The 21,780-nt window shown below is 42.4% G+C and overlaps 1 protein-coding gene across 3 annotated transcripts in view; it reads right to left on the bottom strand.

The window, feature by feature from the left end:
• Positions 1-265: 265 nt before the first annotated feature.
• LOC115294628 (zinc finger protein 474-like) overlaps positions 266-21,780 on the bottom strand; it is a 61,693-nt gene continuing 40,178 nt past the window's right edge. Inside the window, exons 2-3 of one of the 3 annotated variants that reach the window (XM_029942598.1) lie at positions 3,318-3,498; positions 266-978 (exon numbers count right to left, since the gene is read on the bottom strand). In XM_029942598.1, the coding sequence (XP_029798458.1) occupies positions 827-978; positions 3,318-3,498 (333 nt within the window). In that variant the 3' untranslated portion in view covers positions 266-826. Of the gene's footprint in view, positions 979-3,317; positions 3,499-6,388; positions 6,478-7,640; positions 7,727-21,780 lie in introns of those variants that run through there. The other 2 variants (XR_003910006.1, XR_003910008.1) reach the window with 2 other exon arrangements.

Raw genomic sequence — 21,780 nt, 5'->3', positions numbered from 1 at the left:
TATAAGCCCCTGTGAGGGTAGAGAGAACTCTCTGGACTTCTATAGAAGGAAGGAGCTAGCCTCCACCCATTTGATGAATGGCACTGTAGCGATCTTCTGACATAAGAGGCTGGAACCAATTCTGAAATTTCTCTTTAGCATTTCCCGCTCTTAGCAAGGGAGTAGGAGTTAGACATGGTTCTAATACTTGACCTTCTTTGCTCTTTTATGCATGTCTTTGCTGTATAAGGATTTTATAGAGAAAAGAAGATTCCCAATCAAGAGCTCAATTAAAAACATTTACCTGGATCAGAGGAAATAAGGAATGGTACATTATTTCAGAAAGCACAGGGATGGGAAGGAATCCAGTTTTTCTTCAGACCCAGGAGTTGCCTGAAATGACCACCTGAAACCTCTGCTCCAGGAATAATAACAGACCTAACTGTGAAGTTCAAAATCTTGCTGGGGGTTGGGGGGAAGGGGAGAGACAGGATGAAGGGAAAGCAGCAACAGTTGGCCTGGGAATTTTCTCGAGATAAAAAAAACCCAGTCCTGATGAGGGGCAGCCCACTTGTGATTCTGCTCAATAGAGTGTGGGACACGGCCCCCATGTGTCTGTGCACATGCACACGGCTGCTCGTTAAAAGCAGAGCACTTGCCCACCACGTCACGGTCACGTTTGTGCCACCAGAGCCCCCAGCTGGCTTCCCATACCAGACAGCCTCGGGACAATCAAGTCCAGTTTTTCTTGTATCTTCTCCTCGCCTCTTTTTTCTCCTTCCCTCCATACCCCCATCTCTCTCAAAAAGATCTAAGTCCTGTAACACTTTTGCTGGGAGGAAGGGCTTTACTTGGCGACTTTTGGCTTACAGGATCGTTGGTGAACAATGAGTCTGTCTGGCAGGAAGGTACGCCCGCAAATGTCACAGGGAACCAACTGGCTCAGGGCGTTTGTCCAAGCAGCTTCGTTTAAGGCATCGAGATCATAGAAACCTTTGGCTGGAAAATAAAAAAAAAAAAAGAAAAGAAGTAAAGAAAGAAAAAAAGGAACAGAAGAGAAAGAAAAGAAGAAGAAAATGGTAAAAATGGATCCGTTTTTATTACAGAGCACCATACGCTACTTTTTATGGAAAATATTTTCAGGAAATACCTGTTGACTGAGGCTTTGAAACAAATCATGCTTCTTTTGCCAAAAAGAAAAAAAAAACTGCAAGTTAGCTCTGACCCAGAGACTTTTCACTTGTTGGATTTCAAAAAGGGGAAGACATTGTTTTATGTGTTATGATATGCATTCTTCACTAATTATTAACATCTTTGCTTACACACGATTATCTTGCAAATATAACTTTTGGCCTTCTTTCAATAGACTCTAAATATAAGCTTACAAAGGGAAAAGAACATGTATTTGTATTTTCCTCTTCTGTAATCCTTCAGTGGAATGTTTTTTAAAGGCCAACGCTGACAGTTCATGGTGAATTTAGGATGAATGATATCCTAAAAATTGATCATCTCTTCATGGTCATAAACTTGGAGATTCTTTAAATAATTAAACAAAAGAATGCAAACAGAATAGTTAATCTGACAAAAAGAAGTCTCCTTAAGAAAACAACCAAGACATCTGAATGATGTATTGTAATAGGTCAACTTCTGGAAAAATGGGTTATCTTACAGGATATCAGAGAGCTTACTGTATATAAGTTCGGTTTAAACTCCCATTCTGGTGAATAATTAAAGGTTGAGTAACTGGGGTCTGGAAAGCCCCTACGGTACAACTATTGATTGTAACCTAAAGGCTGACTTGTTTTTCAAGGTTCTGTTAAGCAACCCCACCCCTTTTACTAAGACCTGGTCAAAGTCAAGGTCAGTAGATGAAAATCCCTTAGTCACTGCCCCGCTATGATTGGTCATTTTAAAGGGACAAAGAACTAAAATGATAGGTTCCTGCCAAACCAAACGTCTGTGTATTACAATGTAATTGGCTACCATGGAATGCTACAGATTGTAATTTGTTAACTAAATAATGACATATTCTGCCCATTAGAAACCAGGAGATTAGGTTTGGCCAGCCATAAATAAAATCTTGTCTCGCTCTTATTCGGCATTTGGTAGTCTTTTCGACATCACCCTGTTACAGTACAATCTCCATTGACAGAGCCCAGGAAAAAAGGTAGATGGCTTTATTTTGAGCAACAGTGTGGGACTGAGCTTTGATAAAACCTTATTTAAATAGAATGACTTAGTACATTAAATTGACTGTGTCTTAGAATTGCCCCAAATAGCCCCCTCTCCTAAATGTAGCCAGGCACTCAAACATAAATTACATACTTAAAAAAAATCATTTTCACATAATATATTTGTTCATGAAAGCCCCGACAATTCTCCTAGGACTTCTTCCTAATGATTCACACAACCGTCGTGAACTTTAGATTTCTTCCTGCTACTCCTCATGTTCTTTATTTTACTCCATGAAAAACTGAACCCCAGTACAACCTAGTATTTCTCCTTTAGACAAACCAAGTACCACTCTCTAGGCAGGATATGAATTTTGAGAGCTTTGAAGACTGTTGAAAAAAAATGGCACTGACTTTCTCATTACTCATCATGACTATGTCTACTCATTAAAGTGTCTCATTGGGGAAGAGTCATCATGTTGTTACGTTTCTGAGTAGGGCTTTGACTTTGGATCTGGAGGAAGGGTTATTTGGGCTTTATGGCCACAGTAATTTGGTGGGATGGGAACAGGAATGAAGAGCCCCTCTGCACAGAGAGGCCAGATGCCTTCAGAAATAGAAACAGCATGAGGCCAAGAGGAAAGCTGCAGAGAAGGGCGGTCACCGGGCCCAACCTCTGTGGTGATAACTGACTAATGAACCCCTGAGGGGTTCAAGCCAGTCGTTACTCTCTGCTCCTCTAGGCTTGTGATAATTATGCTCAAGCAGAGAACCCAATACGGTCAGAAGTGAAGAGAACAGCTTTTCCGACACCACAGAGAATTGCTGGGAAGAGAGTTCCAATGAGAGAAACAACATCCTTGTGGGCAAATGCTCTCATTTCAATGGATAAATGTGCACATTTGGAGCTCTTTTCCCACTTGTATGAGGAGTCTTCCTTGCACGGTTTTGCCAGAAGTAGTGTCTTTGTGTCTCAGCGTCTGAAGGCACTTTGATCAGGCATCCTAGAACTGTTTTTCCTGTTTGGTTCTAACGAAGACAGTAAGGGTTGCTGATTTCAGTTGTTTGAATAAGTAAGAAAGGAATGCCTCTTCTCTTAAAATTCCAGAGAGAAAATTCTCCCCATAGGTGCTCGAGTCTTTTTTCTTTTTCTTTTTTTAAACTTACCAGTAATGGTCCTGACTTCTGGTTTCTTAGGTTCTGATCTCCTTAACTCTATAGGCAACAAGTTGTTTTCATTGTGCCATTTTTTCAGACATTGCGGCTCGTGGATGGCAATAGATTTTGTTCCATATTCACGACCACAAATGTAGCAGACAACTGTTGGTGGACGCCTTATCATTGTTGGCTACAAGTAATATAAAATATCTGTTAGATAAAGTTCAGGTGTAGAAATTACTCTTTAAAATTAGAGTACATTCAAATTAGCTAGACAATCACATGGTTTTTGGCTTTTAATTCCAACTAGTCAGGTAAATGGAACTTTTTTTGGCATTTCAGAGAATAAACCATGCCATCCAAGTGATCGGGGCAGGGGTGAGGATGTGGGTTTGGGAGGACGAGAGGAAATAAAGAACTAACCAGAAATCTACAAATTGTTTTTTCTAATAAAATGTGTTTTCTCATCTAATAATTATTGATAATTATCCCCTGGCTATTCTCCATCGAGGAGACTACAGAAATAAGTCAGGTATGAATCATCTTTTCAGTAACATCAGGCTCTAGTATGCTGATATGCCTGAGAATTAAAGCTGTAAGTGTCATTGGAGAGTTTAGAACAGACACTGTGTACCCTCCCACATTCCGTGACACATGGACAACTTCCCCCTGCGGGCACCCGTGACTCTCAACCCTTTTTGACCAGGTCTAGGCTCCCCCATAGGCAGGGCAGCTAATCAATCACAGGCAGGAGTTGTTGAATAAATAGCCACTTCCTCACTGAGGCTGACTCCGAGCAGTGTTCCTGGAGCCCCTGGGAGTGCACCTCAGGCGCTCATTCACGCACTGTATAACCTTCCTTCTCTTCCTTGTCTCTCCTATCATTACTTTCCTGGGGCTTCCTGGGATCACCTCCCAAATAAGCTCCTTGAACTCAAATCCTTTTCTTAGCGTATGTTTCTGGGAGAACTAAATCTAAGGAAGAGTTAAGGATAAAACAGAAGAGGGTGTTTCTGCTTCTGTCCAGGGTATAGAAGGCTACAAGAAACATGGCTCCCATTTAAACAATTAGAACAAATCCTGAGCCTGGGTGTCTCAGTTGGTTAAGCAGCCGACTTCGGCTCAGGTCACGATCTCACAGTTCATGGGTTCGAGCCCTGCATCAGGCTCTATGCTGACAGCTCAGAGCCTGGAGCTTGCTTCAGGTTCTGTATCTCCCTCTCTCTCGGCCCCTCCCCCACTCATTCTGTTTCTCTCTGTCTCAATAATAAATAAAAAAAAGTAAAAAAAATTTAAACAATTAGAACAAAACAAATAGCTTACAGAACTATCAGTTTTGAGTCTATTCGAGACTCACAGTTGCAAGGTAAGTTAAGAACTAGAAGGAATGGCTAAGTTTGAGAGTAGATCAGCACAACCAATACCTCCCAGGCTCCGACCTTAAAAGAATATGAGACGGTGGATGTCCACCACAGAGACAAGGCAGGACACGTGAGCATGAACCCTACTAAGGGGCAGGCATGCAGGAACTGTCTACATAAGCCCTCCCACTCACCAGGTCTCACATCCAGTAACGGGGGGTGGCAGTCTAACACTGGAGAGAGGTAGGACTATTCAGAGAAATCTTTACCAATCCAAGAACGCAGGATCTGCCTGAATCTGAAGGTGGAGTTGGAGAATTTGGCCTTGTGCTGGGTACCAGATAAGAAGAGTCTACTCTGATGGAGGTGTGGGAACTAAGGAGGGAGGGGGCTGTAGGAAGGACTCCCTGTGGGCTGCAGGCATGAGGGGTCCACAGCCGTCTAAGGGTGCAGCAGGTGAACATGGAAGAGCCTTTTGGCTCCAGGCTTTATACTAAGCACAAAACAGGGGTAGCTTCCCACTGGGGGAATCTAAAGCCTATAGTGCCTTGAACTTAACTAAAGCAAGGACTAAACATTGGAAATAGATTGTCGTAGAATTCTTAGATTCTTCTTAAAGTAATTTTGAAAGAGAATTAGATATACTAAAGTGCAAATTTCATTCTCTACAGTCATCACAAAGCACAAAGACACACACAGAGGCTGAATGAAAAAATTAACAGGGGAGATAGAATATTTTTTAAAAATGATACAGTTAACCACGTGCCAAAGAAGAATAGGAAAGGAGGAATAGAAGACCAATCAAGCAAACAACAAATAAGAAAAAGGGTAGGAGGAACAAATAGAATTAAAACACCAAGGTGAAAGACTTAAATTCAAACATATCAACAACTGCAGCAAATATAAATGGACTAAAGAACATAATTAAAAGGCAAGGATTAACAGACTAGATTAATAAAAAACCAAACAACTATAGACAGGCACCTGGGTGGCTTAGTTGGTTAAGTGTCCAACTTTGGCTCAGGTCATGATCTCATATTTCGTGGGTTCGCATTGGGTTCTGTGCTGATGGCTCAGAACCTGCTTCAGATTCTGTGTCTCCCTCTCTCTCTCCCCCTCCCTGCTTGGCACTCTGTCTCTCTATCTCTCTCAAAAATAAACATTAAAAACAAACCAAAAAAAAACTATAGACAAAAACCAACTCTATGTTGTTTATAAGAAACACATTTTATGAATAAAGACTCAAACAGATGACAAGCAAAAGGATGGGGAAGAAGTTTCATGTAAACACTAAGCAAAGGAAAACTCATATGGCTATATTAGTAACACACAAACAAAGTGCAGAAGTTGGAAACGCTTCTTCCAGTTGTGAACATAAGAGAAAGCCTGAAGGATGTAGCATTGGATGAATAGGTAGAATTTGGATCACGGGAAAGTTTTGGAGATGGGAACCAGCCTGAGCAAAGCCTCAGGGAGAGGAACCTGAAGGTGAGTACAGAGAATAGCAATTAATAGAAAGCATTTACATTAATAATAACAAATAGTTGTCTGGTGTTCAGTGTAGACTTGAAACTAGAATCAGATAGTTCAGTTGCAGCCATGCTAGGAACAACAATGAATACCATGCTAAGATCTGGATTTTGTTTTATAAATGAGAGGAAGCTGTTAAGCAATATTTGTCAGCCAGTAAAGTATCTCAAAGGGGGATCTTGCCAGCATAGATCTTTGAGCATCCATGGCTCTGGGGGTAGGAAATCATGGATCCAAGAGAAGATCAGTGGTGATGTCACTCGCAGAAATCGGGAAACCTGGGGGAGGAGAAAAAAATGGAGTCTGTTCCAGACCTGTTGTATTTGATATACTAGTAGAATTTAACTAAGTCCAGCCAAAACAGGAGAGACCTGTCATTCAGAATTAATGGTTTTCAGAGCTATGCACACAGAGATGTTTAAAACCACAAAAACTCTAGAAAAGGAGTATATAGAGAATGCATGAAGGCAAATTCTTGAGGGAATATCTACAGCAAAGAGATTGGGCACGGGAAATCACAGCCTGAAAGGATTTCAATTTTGCAATTAAAGAAACAGGGCATAGAAACAAAAGAGTCTATTCAGAATTCTGAAAATCTTCTAGTTTCCAGAAAGGTCCAGTGTCCTCAGCTCTGTCCAGTGCAACCATGTGTAATGGAGACGGGGGGGGGGGCAGTTGAGGAAGGTCACTAGATTTGGTTGCTGGCAGATTACATACCAGTGACTTTGGGGTAATTAGTTTCAATGGAGGGATAAGAATAAAAACTAAATGATTACAAGTTAAAGATTAGGTCAAGGAAAACAGAAATAGACATTCAAAAAGTTTGCAGAAAGGAAATTTGAGAGATGAGTAAAGTTGAAGTGTTTTGTTGTTGTTTTAGGGGTAGGAGTGTCTCAGGCAGAGAGAGCTGGTTAGGACTAAGAAAAGAGGGAGAGTGTGAGAATAGCGTTCTCGGACACAGCAGGAGAAGGTGGATCTGGGATGTGATGGAGATGTTAGCCTCCGAGGACAGGGAGAGAAGACAGAGATGGGTCGCCAAGAAGTAGGGCACAAGGGGTGCCTGGGTGGCTCAGGGGGTTAAGCATCAGACTCTTGATTGCAGCTCAGGTCATGATCTCACAATTCATGGGTTTGAGCCCTGTGTTGCGCTCTGTGCTGACAGCTCTGTCTCTGTCTCTGTCTCTCTCTCTCTCTATCCTTTTCTCTACTCCTCCCTCTTTCTCTCAAAACAAGTAACTTAAAAAAGTGAAGCATAAGCCAATCTCCCATAAGATGAATTTAATCTTCTAAGTATGAGGCAAATCATTGTCAGAGAATGAAGAGATTCAGATTCTGGAAAACAGAACAGCAAAAATTACTGAAATTTTTTGAAAAAAAAATCTGGAATACTCCAGGCACTGCAAAAATTGTGATACTGCTTCAATTAGGGAAGAATACTCACCAAATAATGGAAAGGCCCAGTTAAGTTGAGCTGCAAGAAATTTCAGTGGAATGAAATGATCTTTTCCAGTATGTTCATAAGTAGCCCTAAGGTGGCACGAAACAGAAACAAATTGAGTTGGCGGTATGTTCCTTTTCCCCAAGGGAAGAATCCAGGTAAAAATTAAATATCGAGGTAATAAATTAGGGTAAACTGTGTGTGTATTTTAGAATCAGCCAGCTTTTCACTCAAGCTATTGAGGGCTATACCTGTAGTGGAAAGAGACAGAGCAACATCAAATAAGAAGAAAACACATTTCTGGTTTCTGCATACCTGAGCCAACGTGACAGATTCGGGGAATGGGGTGGGGCGAGGCCACTAGTACACACCAAGCAAAACGGAAAACGGAGTTACTCCTGCGATGATCCACGTTTTTAAAAAGCACGTTATTTGGTAGAGGGGAGGCGGGGGGCGGGGGATGGGTGAAATAAGGTAAAAGGGATTAAGAGGTACAAACTTCCAGTTATACAACAAATAATTCACGAAAGTGAAAAGTGCAGATAGGGAATATAGTTAGTAACACTATAATCGTGTTGCATTGTGGCAGATGGTAACTACCCTTACCGGCGTGAGCATTGAGAACACCTGGAATTGTCAGATCACTGTATACAGGAAACTAATACAACATTGTATGTCGACCTACTTTAATAATTAAAGAAGTCTAATTTTTATTTTATTTATTTATAATTTTTTAAATGTTTATTTATCTTTGAGAGAGAAAAACAGAGCATGAGCAGCGGAGGGGCAGAGAGAGAGAGAGGGAGACACAGAATCTGAAGCAGGCTCCAGGCTCTGAGCTGTCAGCACAGAGCCTGATGCGGGGCTTGAACTCACAAACCATGAGATCATGACCTGAACTGAAGACTGAGCCACCCAGGTGCCCCAGAAGTGTAATCTTTTAAAAGCAGATTATTTGAGGTAGAATATTTTTCTTTTATTAACTCTATACTGAATTATGCCAATACATTACATTCATCAAAAAATGGCTACCTAGTTTTTAGCCTTCTTTTTTATTAGCCATGTAACAGGGTCTAATGCCTGCAAAGTGACTTTAAAAATATTTGAGGAATTCAAGACCTAAGAGAAAGGATAAAGCAGAAGCAATTAAGGATAAAGCAGAGGCAAAATACCCCAAAGTTCCTTACTATTTTTCATATGTTCATTTACTTGAAGGTTAATTAAATACAGCTTTTTTAGTTTAAAATGAGAAGTTCGTCTCTTTACTTTGAGAATAATGAATATTAATATTCCATATGGAACGTATGAGCCAAATCCAGTATTTAACCAAGCATATAAGCAAAATAAATGGCACGGGTCATTAATGAAGACATTCATGTCACATTGTCAGAAGGTTTCTTTTGGAAGGAAAAATGAGAAGAAAACAGGCAGACGCAGAGGTCAGAAGACACGCACAAAATAACTTAAAGGGATGTGGGAGAAAATTAATACCATAAAAGGGCTAAGATGTTCTATATTATATTTTCCAAAGCTTGCTCCATGCTCTATATTTGTGGTTGAACTGCATTTGAACCTGCAACGCACTCCATATTCTTAGGTTTTAAACATTTTACTCCTAAGCCTGCTCTGGGGAAGTAAAAGCAACCCAGACATAGCTGAAGAGAAAAATGCATCCCCCGGGGCGTGGACCGGAGATAAGAGAACTTCTTTTAGTTTTCATTAATTTCACAATTGTCAGTCTGAAACTTGCAAAGAAGGCTGAACCATCTCTATCTGCCTTCACAGCCACAGCTACCGGTTCGCTCTTCAGCCTTGTCTCTGGTGTTTTGAGATGGATGTGGGCGTGGGGAAGGTGGAGAGGGAAAACAGGGAGGAGAGGACCCCGCCCCTGAGGAAAGGGCAGAAAGCCCTTCTTGGCAAAGGGGCTAACGTGATAGGACACAGCAGAAAGAGGAGGCAGCGGCCGGCAGGGGGGGTTGCCCTGTGTGCAGAGCTACCTATCCCTGGGACCTTGCCAGGCCCATGGATTCTGGGAAACTGTTATCAAAGGAAGGCAGAGAGGAAGCCGATAAGTCTTAAGTTTGCGCAGAGCAAAGGGTTAGATCAACAGTTTTTTCTGTCCACATTTCAGGTATTTTGGTAGTGAGGTGTTACTTTTTTAACATCAAGGTAAAAGATTTTGGAAGAACTTCATCTCTGAATCAAGTGCTTTTTCAGGTGTGAACTATTTTGGGGGGGAAGAGGGTCATCTAAATGCCCCCCTCCCTGGAGGTTGTTAGAACTCATCACAATTTTGCTTTGGCTTCTTGCTTTCCTGGGAAAGTCTACCCGGCTGCGGACAGACCGAGGCGCTTGAAGACTTCGGGGGAAGCTTTCAGATGTGTGTATTTCTTTTAACTTGAATCCGCTAACTTTCATATGTTTCCAATCATTTTGCTGGCCACTCCCGGCATTATCATTTTATTTTCCACGCATTTTCCCCTCCTTTTTGTTAATGTCTTTTCTCTGTCGGGAACACTTCATGTTCAATCTTTCAGGCCAGAACTGTGCAAGGCAAAGGAAAGCAGACATTTAACAACTTTTCTCCTAGTCCGTGTAGGTGACCCGTCATCCATCTACTCACTTTTACAATTTAAAATAAAGAGTTGTCCCAACAAGCGTTGGCAAGGATGTGGAGACAGAAGAACCTTCTTGCAGCGCTGGTGGGAATGCAAACTGGTGCAGCCGCTGGGGGGAACAGTATGGAGGTGCCGCAAAAAAGTTAAAAATAGAACTACCATATGATCCAGGAATCTCACTGCTGGGTGTTTACCCCCAAAAACAAAACCACGAATTCAAAGAGATACATACACCCGTATGTTTGTAGCAGCATTATTTACAATAGCCATATTATGAAAGCAGCCCAAGCATTCATCAATAGATAAATGGATAAAGGTCTAGTGTGTGTATATATATATATATATATATATATATATATATATATATATCAGGCAAAATATTATTCAGCCATAAAAAAGAACAAGATCTTGCCATTTGCAACAACATGGATGGAGGTAGAGAGTATAATGCTCAGTAAGTCAGAGAAAGACAAATGCCATATGTTTTCACTCATGTGAATTTAAGAAATAAAAGAGTAAGAGGGAAAAAAGAGAGAGGGAGGCAAACCAAGAAATAGACTCTTTAAAAAAAAAACAGTTTTATTTATTTTTGAGAAAGAGAGTATGAGTCAGGGAGGGGCAGAGAGAGAGGGAGACACAGAATCTGAAGCAGGCTCCAGGCTCTGAGCTGTCAGGACAGAGCCTGACTCAGGGCTCGAACCCACAAACTGTGAGGTCATGACCTGAGCCGGAGTCAGCTGCTTAACCAACTGAGCCACCCAGGGCTCCCTGAAATAGACCCTTAACTCTATAAAGAACAAATTGATGGTTACCAGAGGGGAGCTGGGTGGGGGTATGGGGGAAATAGGTGACGGGAATTAAGAAGTCCACTTCTGATGAGCACCGGGCGATGTGTGGGAGTATTGGATCACCATATTGTATACCTGAAACTAATGTAACACTGTATGTTAAATATACTGGAATGAAATGGAATGGAATGAAGTGAAACGAAACAAAATGAAATAAAATGAATAAAATAAAATAAAGTAAAATATAATAAAAATAGCTATAATACCACCATCTAAGTAATGGAAACAGAATAAGGACCACAAAGGAGAGTGTTTTGGTATTAAGCAAGATATTGATACAAGAAGAATAGAAATAGTGCCAGGGATCCTAGACCAGGATACCTATTTCAGTAGCTTCAGACCACGCTCAGTGGCTTCCCTGATGGCTCAGGCGGAAAAGAAACCCCAGGGGCCTACCCTGGTAGGTATATAGACCACGGAGCTCATAGAAGGAGGCCTAACAACTGGTTGAGGGGGAAAAACATCCCTAACATGGTCTTATTCCATGAATCTTCATGAGAGAGATACTGAAAAGTAAAATCAAAGTCATTACTAGCAGTTTTACTAAAGATCAAAACCACTCTACATTTGGGAATTTCTTAGATTAATCCCATAATGAAAACTAAGTAGTAGTAATGTGAAATTACAGTTGTGTGATATTATTTCTAGGAGATTGAGGGGAACAAAATCCAGTGATATAGCTTTTTGGAGATTTGTGATGAAATTGAAGTTAATAATATTTGATGGGCAATAGAAATTAGTCATAGCTGACTTTTATGGTCATCTTTCCGGAAAACACACATGTATACAGAATTATGGATCTGAGTGTGAATGATTGCTGGACTCCCTAAAACTTACCCGTTAATCCTAGGAAGTGAGCTGTTAGATCTTTGGTCAGAGCCAAACCTTTTTTTTTTTTTTTTTTTACCCCCAATAGATGCTCCTTTGTGTAAGGAGCCATTTGGCACCATTTAAATGACTCAAAAAAAGTGTTGAGTTTAAGCAAGAAATACACCACCTCTGGCTTTACAGTGATCTTAAGTCCTGCACACTTGTGTACTCTCTCTCTCAAAAATAAACTTTAAGGAATAGTAAAATAAAAGAAAATATAAAAAATCAAGGGATGATACAACCAGAAAAGCTCCAAAATATTGAGGCCATGACTCTAAGCTGGCAATGGATCCAGTAAAGCAAAGAGCTAAAGTGAAATGACCCTAGAAATTGTGGGTTCAAAGAATATGAAAGGAACATATGAATACATTTTACTTATCAAAACTCGCCAAGGGAAGGAGAGGGACAAAGATGTCAGTGATACTAAAGTCTTCACTGTCATAGCAAACAGTCACTTTAAAACAGCGTAGGGGTGCCTGGGGGCTCAGTTGGTTGGGTGTCCAACTTCAGCTGAGGTCACGATCTCACAGTCTGCAGGTTCGAGCCCCACGTGGGGCTCTGTGCTGACAGCTTAGAGCCTGGAGCCTTTTCGGATTCTGTGTCTCCCTCTCTCTCTGCCCCTCCCCTACTCTCACTCTGTCTCTCTTTCTCTCAAAAATAAACATTAGGGGCACCTGGGTGGCTCAGTCGGTTGGGTCTCCGGCTTCAGCTCAGGTCAGATCTCACATCCGTGGGTTCGAGCCCCGCGTCGGGCTCTGTGCTGACAGCTAGCTCAGAGCCTGGAGCCTGCTTCAGTTCTGTGTCTCCTTCTCTCTGCCCTTCCCCCTCTTATGCTCTGTCTCTCTCTGTATCAAAAATAAATAAAACATTTAAAAAAAAATAAACATTAAAAAAACCTTTTTTTAAACAGTGTAAAATTAAAATGTGGAGTTAACTGTGTTTTCAAAGCTCATGATAACTTATCTTGGTTGTGCGACTGTAGCGGATCCTTTAAAACCGAATATTCTTTAGTGAAGAAATCTTATCCTTAAGTTCAACAATACCATCACTTTCCCATTGTTTTCTTTTGTCAGGTTCATGTAACATTATATAGAAGGTCTCTGGTTTTGCCTTTATAATATCTGTCTGAATAACTTGGATATGATGATCTGAGTCCTGTGGGAACATCTGCACCCTATTTACTTATATACGCTGTGCACAGAGAAAGATGTCTGGGATGGTAGTCACTTAGTCAAACTCAAAGGAGCTTGGGGTAATTTTTATGCCAAACTTTATACCTTCTTAATGGCTTGAATTTTTATGATGACCTTGTGTCATTCTTATAAGAATAATAAAATAATAAAAAGAATGTCAACTCCAGGGTCAAAACTTAAGTTGGGATTAGGTAATAAAATCAGTCCTAAAAGGAAAAATCATGTGGAGTTCAAGGAACTTTTTGAAAATTCCTTAAGTAACCAACAAAAAATGATAATCAAGGCTGTATATATAATAGTCTTGTATTGCAACCAATTAGTGACTGGAACTAGAACTAATTTACAAATGAATATAGTTTTGCAAGGCATAAAATGAAAGTATAACACAAAATGAAAATATTTACAGTATCGTAAATTACATTATTCCAAGAATACCATTTTATATTGTCAACTGTTTAGAGTTGAACATATATCAGTTACATGCTTGTATGATGCAACTTAACTGAAGCCCTAGAATTCTGCTCCATTATTTAAATTTTTCTTAATGTTTATTTATTTTTGAGAGAGAGACAGTGAGAGCCAGGGAGGGGCAGAGAGAGAGGGAGACACAGAATCTGAAACAGGCTCCAGGCTCTGAGCTACCAGCATGCAGCCTGATATGGGGCTCGAACTCATGGACCATGAGATCATGACCTGAGTCTAAGTCAGATGCTTAACTGACTGAGCCACCCAGGTCCCCCTCTGCTCCATTATTTAAAAAGCATTAGAAAAGACCTGGAATAAAAAATTTTGAAGACAAAATTTAGCATGAAATTGTTTCCACTTTAAAGTAATCTAAATATAGCTTTTATTGATATTTTAATGTTATTCGGGCTCATTTCTCTGGCTTGGTTGCATTAGCCAAAATCTGAATTCAGAAATAGCTAAATGGGACTATTCGGTATTAGCCATCTTATACCGAGAAGTGTCAATGAAAAATAATTTAAGGGGCAAATAGACATACCATCCCATAGGTCCTGTGTTGTCTATTTGTGGCCGGACTGAGAAATCAACATATAATTTTCAGCCTCCCAGTGGCCCCCCTCCCCTCTGCACTTGACTATGTATGTTTTGTGCAGACTTGGCCTGTCTGATGTGGCATCAGGAATTTCCGTGGTTCTCCCTGGCTATAGAATAAAGGCCAAACGCTTCATGCTGACTTCATTTGTGCCCACCTTAGCCCCACCAAACTCGGCCCCAGTCCCCAAGCCAGAGCCCACAGTCCTCAACTTTGCAACCTCCATGACTTTGTTCATCTGCTTTTTCCAGCAGTAACTCTTTAATCTGAGGAAAGCATCTTCCCCACGCTAGAGGTCCTTGGGCATGCCAAGCCTTAGCTCTCCTTAGTAATGGAGACCAACACAGCAAGTACTCATTCAGATAGAAGGCCAAGTTTGTAAGTGCTGTGATAGCTGGAGACCCACAGGGGCTAGTCAAATGGGCTGTTGAACAGGTAGAAAGGAACATGACCGATTCAGTTGTTTAATATTACTGAAGTAAGTTAACAGGAAGGCCTTAAAGTGGATCACAAACACTGATTTGAGAAAGTATGCAGGGAGCAGTCTGTTCAATACAGGTGGGAAGTCCTTGAGAATGCCAAGGTTGGCTCTTCCAAGTGTCTTGCCACCTTCCCACCTTGGCCCTGACCCCAGACTCCACCTTCCTGTCATTAGAAGTTGGCGGTGCCTCAGGTGCTGGGTAGCGATATGACAGAAGGTACTGGTAGCCAGTACTTCCTCTTCCAGGACATCAGCCACAGCTTCAGGCCCTGGGTTGTCAGGGGCATCAGACAGAGAGAGGGCAATGAAAAAAGTAAGGAAAAGGGTCTCGATTGGGTTGAGACCTGAGTATAAGGGTGAGGACCTTATACCTTTGAGATGGAATCAGATCCAGAAATGGGCCAGATGGAGCACTTTGTTATTTTCATATAGTAAAACATCTTGATCACTTTCTTGTTGAAGAAATACAAACTGGTTCTGTTTGCACTGATGTAGACAGCACTCTTACATGACAATAAAAACAGTAACACACCTAGAAACACCCATGCACAGATAAAACATAATACTGCCATTCAACGGACTATGACTCAGCAATAAAGAAAAAAAAAGTGGGGCACATGGGCGGCTCAGTCGCTTAGGCATCCAGCTTTGGGCTCAGGTCATGATCTCATGGTTTGTGAGTGTGAGCCCTTCTGTCGGGCTCTGTGCTGACAGCCCAAAGCCTGGAGCCTGCTTTGGATTCTGTGTCTCCTTCTCTCTCTGTCCCATCTCCAGTTGCACTCTCAAAAATAAGTAAACTCTAAAAATACTACTGCTACTTGTGCCAATATGGGTAACACACAGAATCATTATGGTGACAGAGGCAGGTATGAAAAAGTCCATTACTGCCTGATTCCAGGGATAGAAAATCCACACTAGGCTGGGGCTTACAAATGAAATCAGGGGTTGTGGCGCCTGAGTGGCTCAGTCAGTTGAGCATCCGACCTTGGCTTAGGTCATGATCGCATAGTCCATGGATTCCAGCCTGGAGCCTGCTTCAGATTCTGTGTCTTCCTCTCTCTCTGCCCCTCCCCTGCTTGCTCTCTGTCTCTGTCTTTCAAAATAAAATAAAGACATTAAAAAAAATTTTTTAATGAAATCAGGGTTGTCTGGAGGTGGAAGGAAGAATAAGAGGTATAAGGACTCTTTGGGGATGTTGAAGATATTCTGTACCTTTTTATTAAGTTTATTTATTTATTTTTGAGAGAGAGGTGGAGAGGGAAGGAGAGAAAGCATGAGCTAGTGGAGGGGCGGGGGCTGGAGAGAGAAGAGAGGATCCCAAGCAGGTTCAGCACTGTCAGGAAAGAGCTCAACGTGGGGCTCAAACCAACTAACAGCGAGATCATGACCTGAACTGAAATCAAGAGTCAGACATTCAATTGACTGAGCCACCTAGGCACCCCAAATTGTTCTTCCTTTATCTTGATTATGATGGTGATATAACAGGCATATAAGACTGTGAAAACTCACTGAATTGCATGCATTTAACGAATGCAGTTTCTTGCCTGTGTATCATTCCTCAGCACAGCCGGTTAAAAACCTCTTGTGCAGACCTAGTTTCGGTGAGTATTTTGCCTTGATGCAATTCCAAGTCGGCAGTACACATTGTCAGAGGAAATTGCAGAATCAAATAATGGATTTTAGGGTGACGTGACACAGGCACTAGAAACTATTGATAAGTCATCTAGATTCTTTTTAAATTTTTTTTATATAGTTTATTTATTTTTGAGACAGAGAGAGACGGAGCATGAGTGGGTGAGGGGCAGAGAGAGAGGGAGACACAGAATCTGAGACAGCCTCCAGGCTCTGAGCTGTCAGCACAGAGCCCAATGCGGGCTCTAACCTATGAACTATAAATCATTACCTGAGCCGAAGTTGGACCCTTAAATAACTGAGCCACCCAGGCGCCCCTAAGTCATCTAGATTCTAAACCCTTAAATTTGTCTCCTGAGAAATTCTTGAAAAAAAAAGAAAAAAGTCAACACCATAGAAAAAAAACAGAAAAAAGAAAAAGGGACAGGAGAAAATTACAAATTGTTTCATTGAGTTTTTTTTCCCCCAGGACATCAATTTTTTTTTGGCCAGAGACAAAGCACCAGGTGGCAACCCCATTCACAAACAATCTCATCCAGAGAAGTCCAATTCTAGATTGCCAGGCCCTAGCCCTGGGGCAGATGACTAGTTCAAGGCCAAGGCTATCCCTCTGTGCCCATGTGCACGGCATCTGGTCTGTTTGAAATATTACTCACGCTAGTTTCTCATCTTTCAGCAAGAGGAACTTCAAAGTCCTTTAGTGTGTGTGTGTGTGTGTGTGTGTGTGTGTGTGTGTGTGAACGTGTGCACAAAAGACACAGGTCAGGTCAGTCACTTTCCTCAGTTGACGTCAGGGATATCAAAAGCCTCCGTTCCCTCCCACCATCGCGCTCCTTTACATTTTCCTTGGCTGTGTCCTTGCCTTCCCTCCAGCCTACAGTTATCTTCTTGAAGCTCATTCACCTCAAGAGGAAAGACAGAGAGAGCTTTGGTTCTAGAAGGGTCACATGTACAATTAGTGATCTGCTCCTGGGGAACAGGGGAAGCCGCCCACATTTGCACACTGGGAGGCAGCAGTTTGCTAGATTTGTCTGCTGTCGTGGAAGCAGTTAGCGGTTCCTTTTGAGAAGATCACTTCAGTGGGGCCGTGTCCAAGTGACCAGATCAAAACGCCAAAGACGTCTTCTTATTACCAAATATGTATGTAAATAAAAATGCCTGCCTTTCTCCTCCAAGTAACATGCTTCACACACTGCTTGGAAATGAAACCAAAAATGCAGAAAGTGTAATTGTGCTTTTTTTAAGGGTGCATCATATCATCCCTACATCAAAACAGCCACATATCTTGTGCTCGCTGGGGGACATTCATCAACCTGAGTCAGAGAGGAAGCAAGGAAGTCAGGAGTGAGAACATCTTGAAAAAGGAAACCATTCCTGTTGGTCTAAACTGTGACTTTGATGAGTACATTAGAAAAAGGTGCCCCACCTTTCAAACCATCCAGTTGTGATCATTAATCTGTAATGATTTTTGTAGAGATGCAAGATTAAAAAGCGATGGCCATGAGAGGGATACACATGACAATCCTTCTGATCTCAAGATTTGGCCTTGGTCCATTCTCAGATCCAACATATGGATCAACTGTATGTTTATTTCTCAGAGGGTGACTGGTAATGAGCACAGTATGGGTAGTCTGTAAATATCTGGGTTGGATCAGATTGTTTCCAACTTCAGAAACCCAGTAAAGCAATGAAGTTCTAAATATTCATACTGGGGCACCTGGTGGCTCAGTCAGTTAAGTGTCCGACTTCAGCTCAGGTCATAATCTCACAGCTTCTGAGTTCAAGCCCTGTGGAGCCTGCTTCAGATTCTGGTTCTCCCTCTCTCTCTGCCCTTCCACTGCTTCCATGCTGCCTCTGTCTCTCAAAAATAAACACCAAAGAGTTTTTTAAAAAATATTGCTAATGAAGTTGCTTGTGAGCAGAAAAAACATAGAGACATCTACGAAAAGCACAGCTCAGGCTATTGAAAGTTTGAGACCTACCCTAAGCGGAAATGCATCTGGAGGAACGGGCTGTCCATCAGGAGGTGATTCCGTGCAGCCCAGATGTTGTTGCTCAGGAAGAATCTTCTGGTTACAGGCTGTGTGCCAGGCACCATGCTAGGTACACAACTTAAGAGTTGGGTCCGAAGAGTTGGGATAACTGTACTTAACTCCCCACCATGATTTGGGAAATATTTTTTCACTTTTTCTAAAGCTCTCTGGGGAAGTAGGTCAGGTGGACAGATGGCTATGTGGCACGCACGGAACCCACAGCAAGAAGCAGGCACAGGGTGATGAAGGAACCCACTAAGTTAAGGAAGCATTTCTTCACCTCTCTACCCACTGATATATTTAAACTCAGACTGTAAGTTCTGAAAACAACGCTCCAGACTGAGGAACATCTCTTGGATCCTGCGCTTTCGGTGGCCCTGTAAAATTCTTAGGTTTGGCGCCTGGATGTTTGCCATTCCAGAATGCTTGTTCTGGGGATCCCCCATGGGTGATCCAAATAGACGGTGGCGGCTGAGGCAAGTTAGCCTGTGCTCAGGCACAGAGTGCGCATGTCAGTCGTCCAGGCACACAACTGTCACATAACTGTGGGTGTCCCTTCATGGGTCCTTCACGCCTCAGGCTGTCCCCTTTACAGCATCTCATGCAGGCTGCCCCCCAGAACAGCCTCCCCACGGCCTCATGCTCTGGATCTCAGATTGGAAACTGTAGGACCAATGACCATGCCACCCGACAGACATACATGTTTTACTTGACCAGCACAACGTTCTTAAAAGTTTTAAATGAGACATCATCAGGTGGGACTGCGTGTCTACAATGCAGCAGACTCCACTGCTCCCTGTGGTTCTACAGGCAGCCTGCTCACCCCTGAAAGCACTGAACTTGTGGCTCTGAGTAGCTATTTCCCCCACATTCTAAGAAATGGGCTGCACTTTTGGTCACTTGGCATTAATGTGCCTGTGGCTAAAGAGGGTTTGTGACCTATCTAGGAAATCTTTTGCCTTTTAGCTGGGATGTCCTGCAGAGTCAGTGCTTTGACTCAAAGGAGTGATCTCAGACTGTGAAACTAAAAACTCACCATGGGGCGCCTGGCTGGCTCGGTCGGTTAAGCGTCTGACTCCTGCTTTCCCGTCAGGTCATGATCTTGCAGTTCGGGAGTTCAAGCCCCGCATAGGGCTCTGCGCTGACAGTGCTGAGCCTGCTTGGGATTCTCTTTGTCCCTATCTCTGTGTCCCTCCCGTACTTGCTCTCTCTCAAAAATAAACAGTAAAAGAAAAATAAAAACTCGCCAGGTAGCAGGGAGGTGTTTTAGAAAAAGGAGGTACAGTGACAATGAATGGATGGTCACACTCAAAATTCCCTCCTTTCTTTGAATTTAAGCGCTTAGGCAAGTACAATGGAACTTGTTAATGGAGTCTCCAAGCACGTGCTTAGGTCTTAAGATGCTCCTATATTAAGAGGAGAAACTGGTTTCCAAGGCTGCAGGGTAACCGTACGCACAGTTGCGTATGCTAGAGGATTTTTGCTTCCTCTACTCCTGGTGGCTGGCTGTCAAAACCTCGGTCTGAGGGACTGTGCAGCACTTTGGATGGCTATCATTCCACTGACAGAGTTCCTCTCTCTGCATGACAAAATTCAACATAAAGAAGTTAGGCCATCACTGCTGTTTTAGATTTTCCACACTCCCGATTCCATTAGGGCCAAATAATTGAAATCTGTGGTTAGTGCACAAGGGGTATCACACAAGGCAGCAAGTTGGGATGGGGAAAGAAGAGGGAAAGTTTTTCTCCTCCGTACTTGAATAAAATCTCTTTTAGAAATCCTTGTGAATATTCCAGGGGCACCTGGGTGACTCAGTGGGTTGAGCGTATGACTTCTGCTCAGGTCACGATCTCACCGTTTGTGAGTTCAAGCCCCGCATGGGGCTCTGTGCTGACAGCTCAGAGCCTGGAGCCTGCTTCGGATTCTGTGTCTCCCTTTCTCCCTGCCCCTCCCCGCTTGCTCGTGCACTCTCTCTCTCTCTCTCTCTCTCAAAAATTAACAAACAGTAAAAAAAAAGACTAAAAAAAGAAATTTTTGGTTTTCAATATTGGAAATATCTGACCAAGTAGCAGCTAATAATTACCCAGCACTTTCTAAGTGCCAAGCCTTGTACTAACCATGTAATATGCTTTCATGGGCAATAATTCTCATTACAATCCTCTGGACAAGACTCAGTGTCCCCATTTTGCAAACCAGGAAACTGAGGCACAGAGCAGTTAGGCAAGGAGTAAACCTTGTTTTCACTCAAACAGTAGGTCTCCCGTCCCAGCTGCTGGGAAGGGGCAGGAAGGAGCTGACTAGAAATGATTTGTCAGACAACATCTCAGGTCCTTGGCAAGAGCTCTTTCATTCCTAGTCCTCAGAGTGGAGGGACTGAAGCTGAAGAAGTTTAGTAATTTGCTCAAATATGTGTGACTTTGTTGCCCACCTATCATCTGATTCCAGGTCTGTCTGATTCCAGCTGCTTCTAGAAACATGGTGGAAGTAAGAACACCAGTGGTCAGTGGAGCATCATACATGGAGGGCGTGTACAGAGTCAGCCACCGGGTAGGATTTGAGAGAAACCAGCAAAATGCCCAGGTCTGTTCTCTCGACTACCTCAAATGCTCATTCCTTTGGGATGAGCCCTTCCCTCTCCCCAAATCCTCTTTTAAAACACATACAGTGCCTTGGGGCACCTGGTTGGCTCTGTCATTTGAGCGTCTGACTTTGGGTTAGGTCATGATCTCATGGTTTGTGGGTTCAAGCCCCACGTTGGGGTCTGTGCTGACAGCTCAGAGCCTGGAGTGTGCTTCGGATCCTGTGTCTCCCTCTCTCTCTGCGCCTCCCCCACTCATGCTCTGTCTCTGTCTTTGTCTCTCTCTTTCAAAAATAAATAAAGACATTTTAAAAAATTACAAACAGTCCCACAGAAGAGATTTTCCCCAGGAAAGATCTTATTAGAATCTCCCAACCCGTTTCTAACAAGATCAAGAGGTGGGAGCGAGCAGTGACAGACAGGGTATCCAAGGTGCTAAAAAGGAAAACAAGATCAGAATCTGAGACCGGGTCACCAGGGACTCATTTCCCAAAGTCAGAATTTTGCCAGCGGCCATTTAAAGCAGAATTTCAATAAGCTTGACTGGTCTAGATGTGTATAATTAAGTTTCCATTCCCCCCAGGCATGTCATACACATGCAGACGAAGTACAAATAGCATTTCATACACAGGAGTAACTGTGTAGCTTAATCTCAAACCTCAACAATCGTAGTTTCATTGTCTAAAAACCACTGGTATTTCACATTTACTTCTGGTGTTTTCAAACAAGTCTACCCAAATGTCACATCTGGAAAAATCGTTGTTTGAAATTGAATTGTTTTTGGAAATTACTGGATGCCACGTTAAGGAATTTTCCAATCCAGCCTGTGGATT

This window comes from Suricata suricatta, chromosome 6, assembly GCF_006229205.1.
Source record: "Suricata suricatta isolate VVHF042 chromosome 6, meerkat_22Aug2017_6uvM2_HiC, whole genome shotgun sequence".
Classification (NCBI taxonomy): domain Eukaryota; kingdom Metazoa; phylum Chordata; class Mammalia; order Carnivora; family Herpestidae; genus Suricata; species Suricata suricatta.
This window is presented reverse-complemented; position numbering and strand designations above follow the sequence as displayed.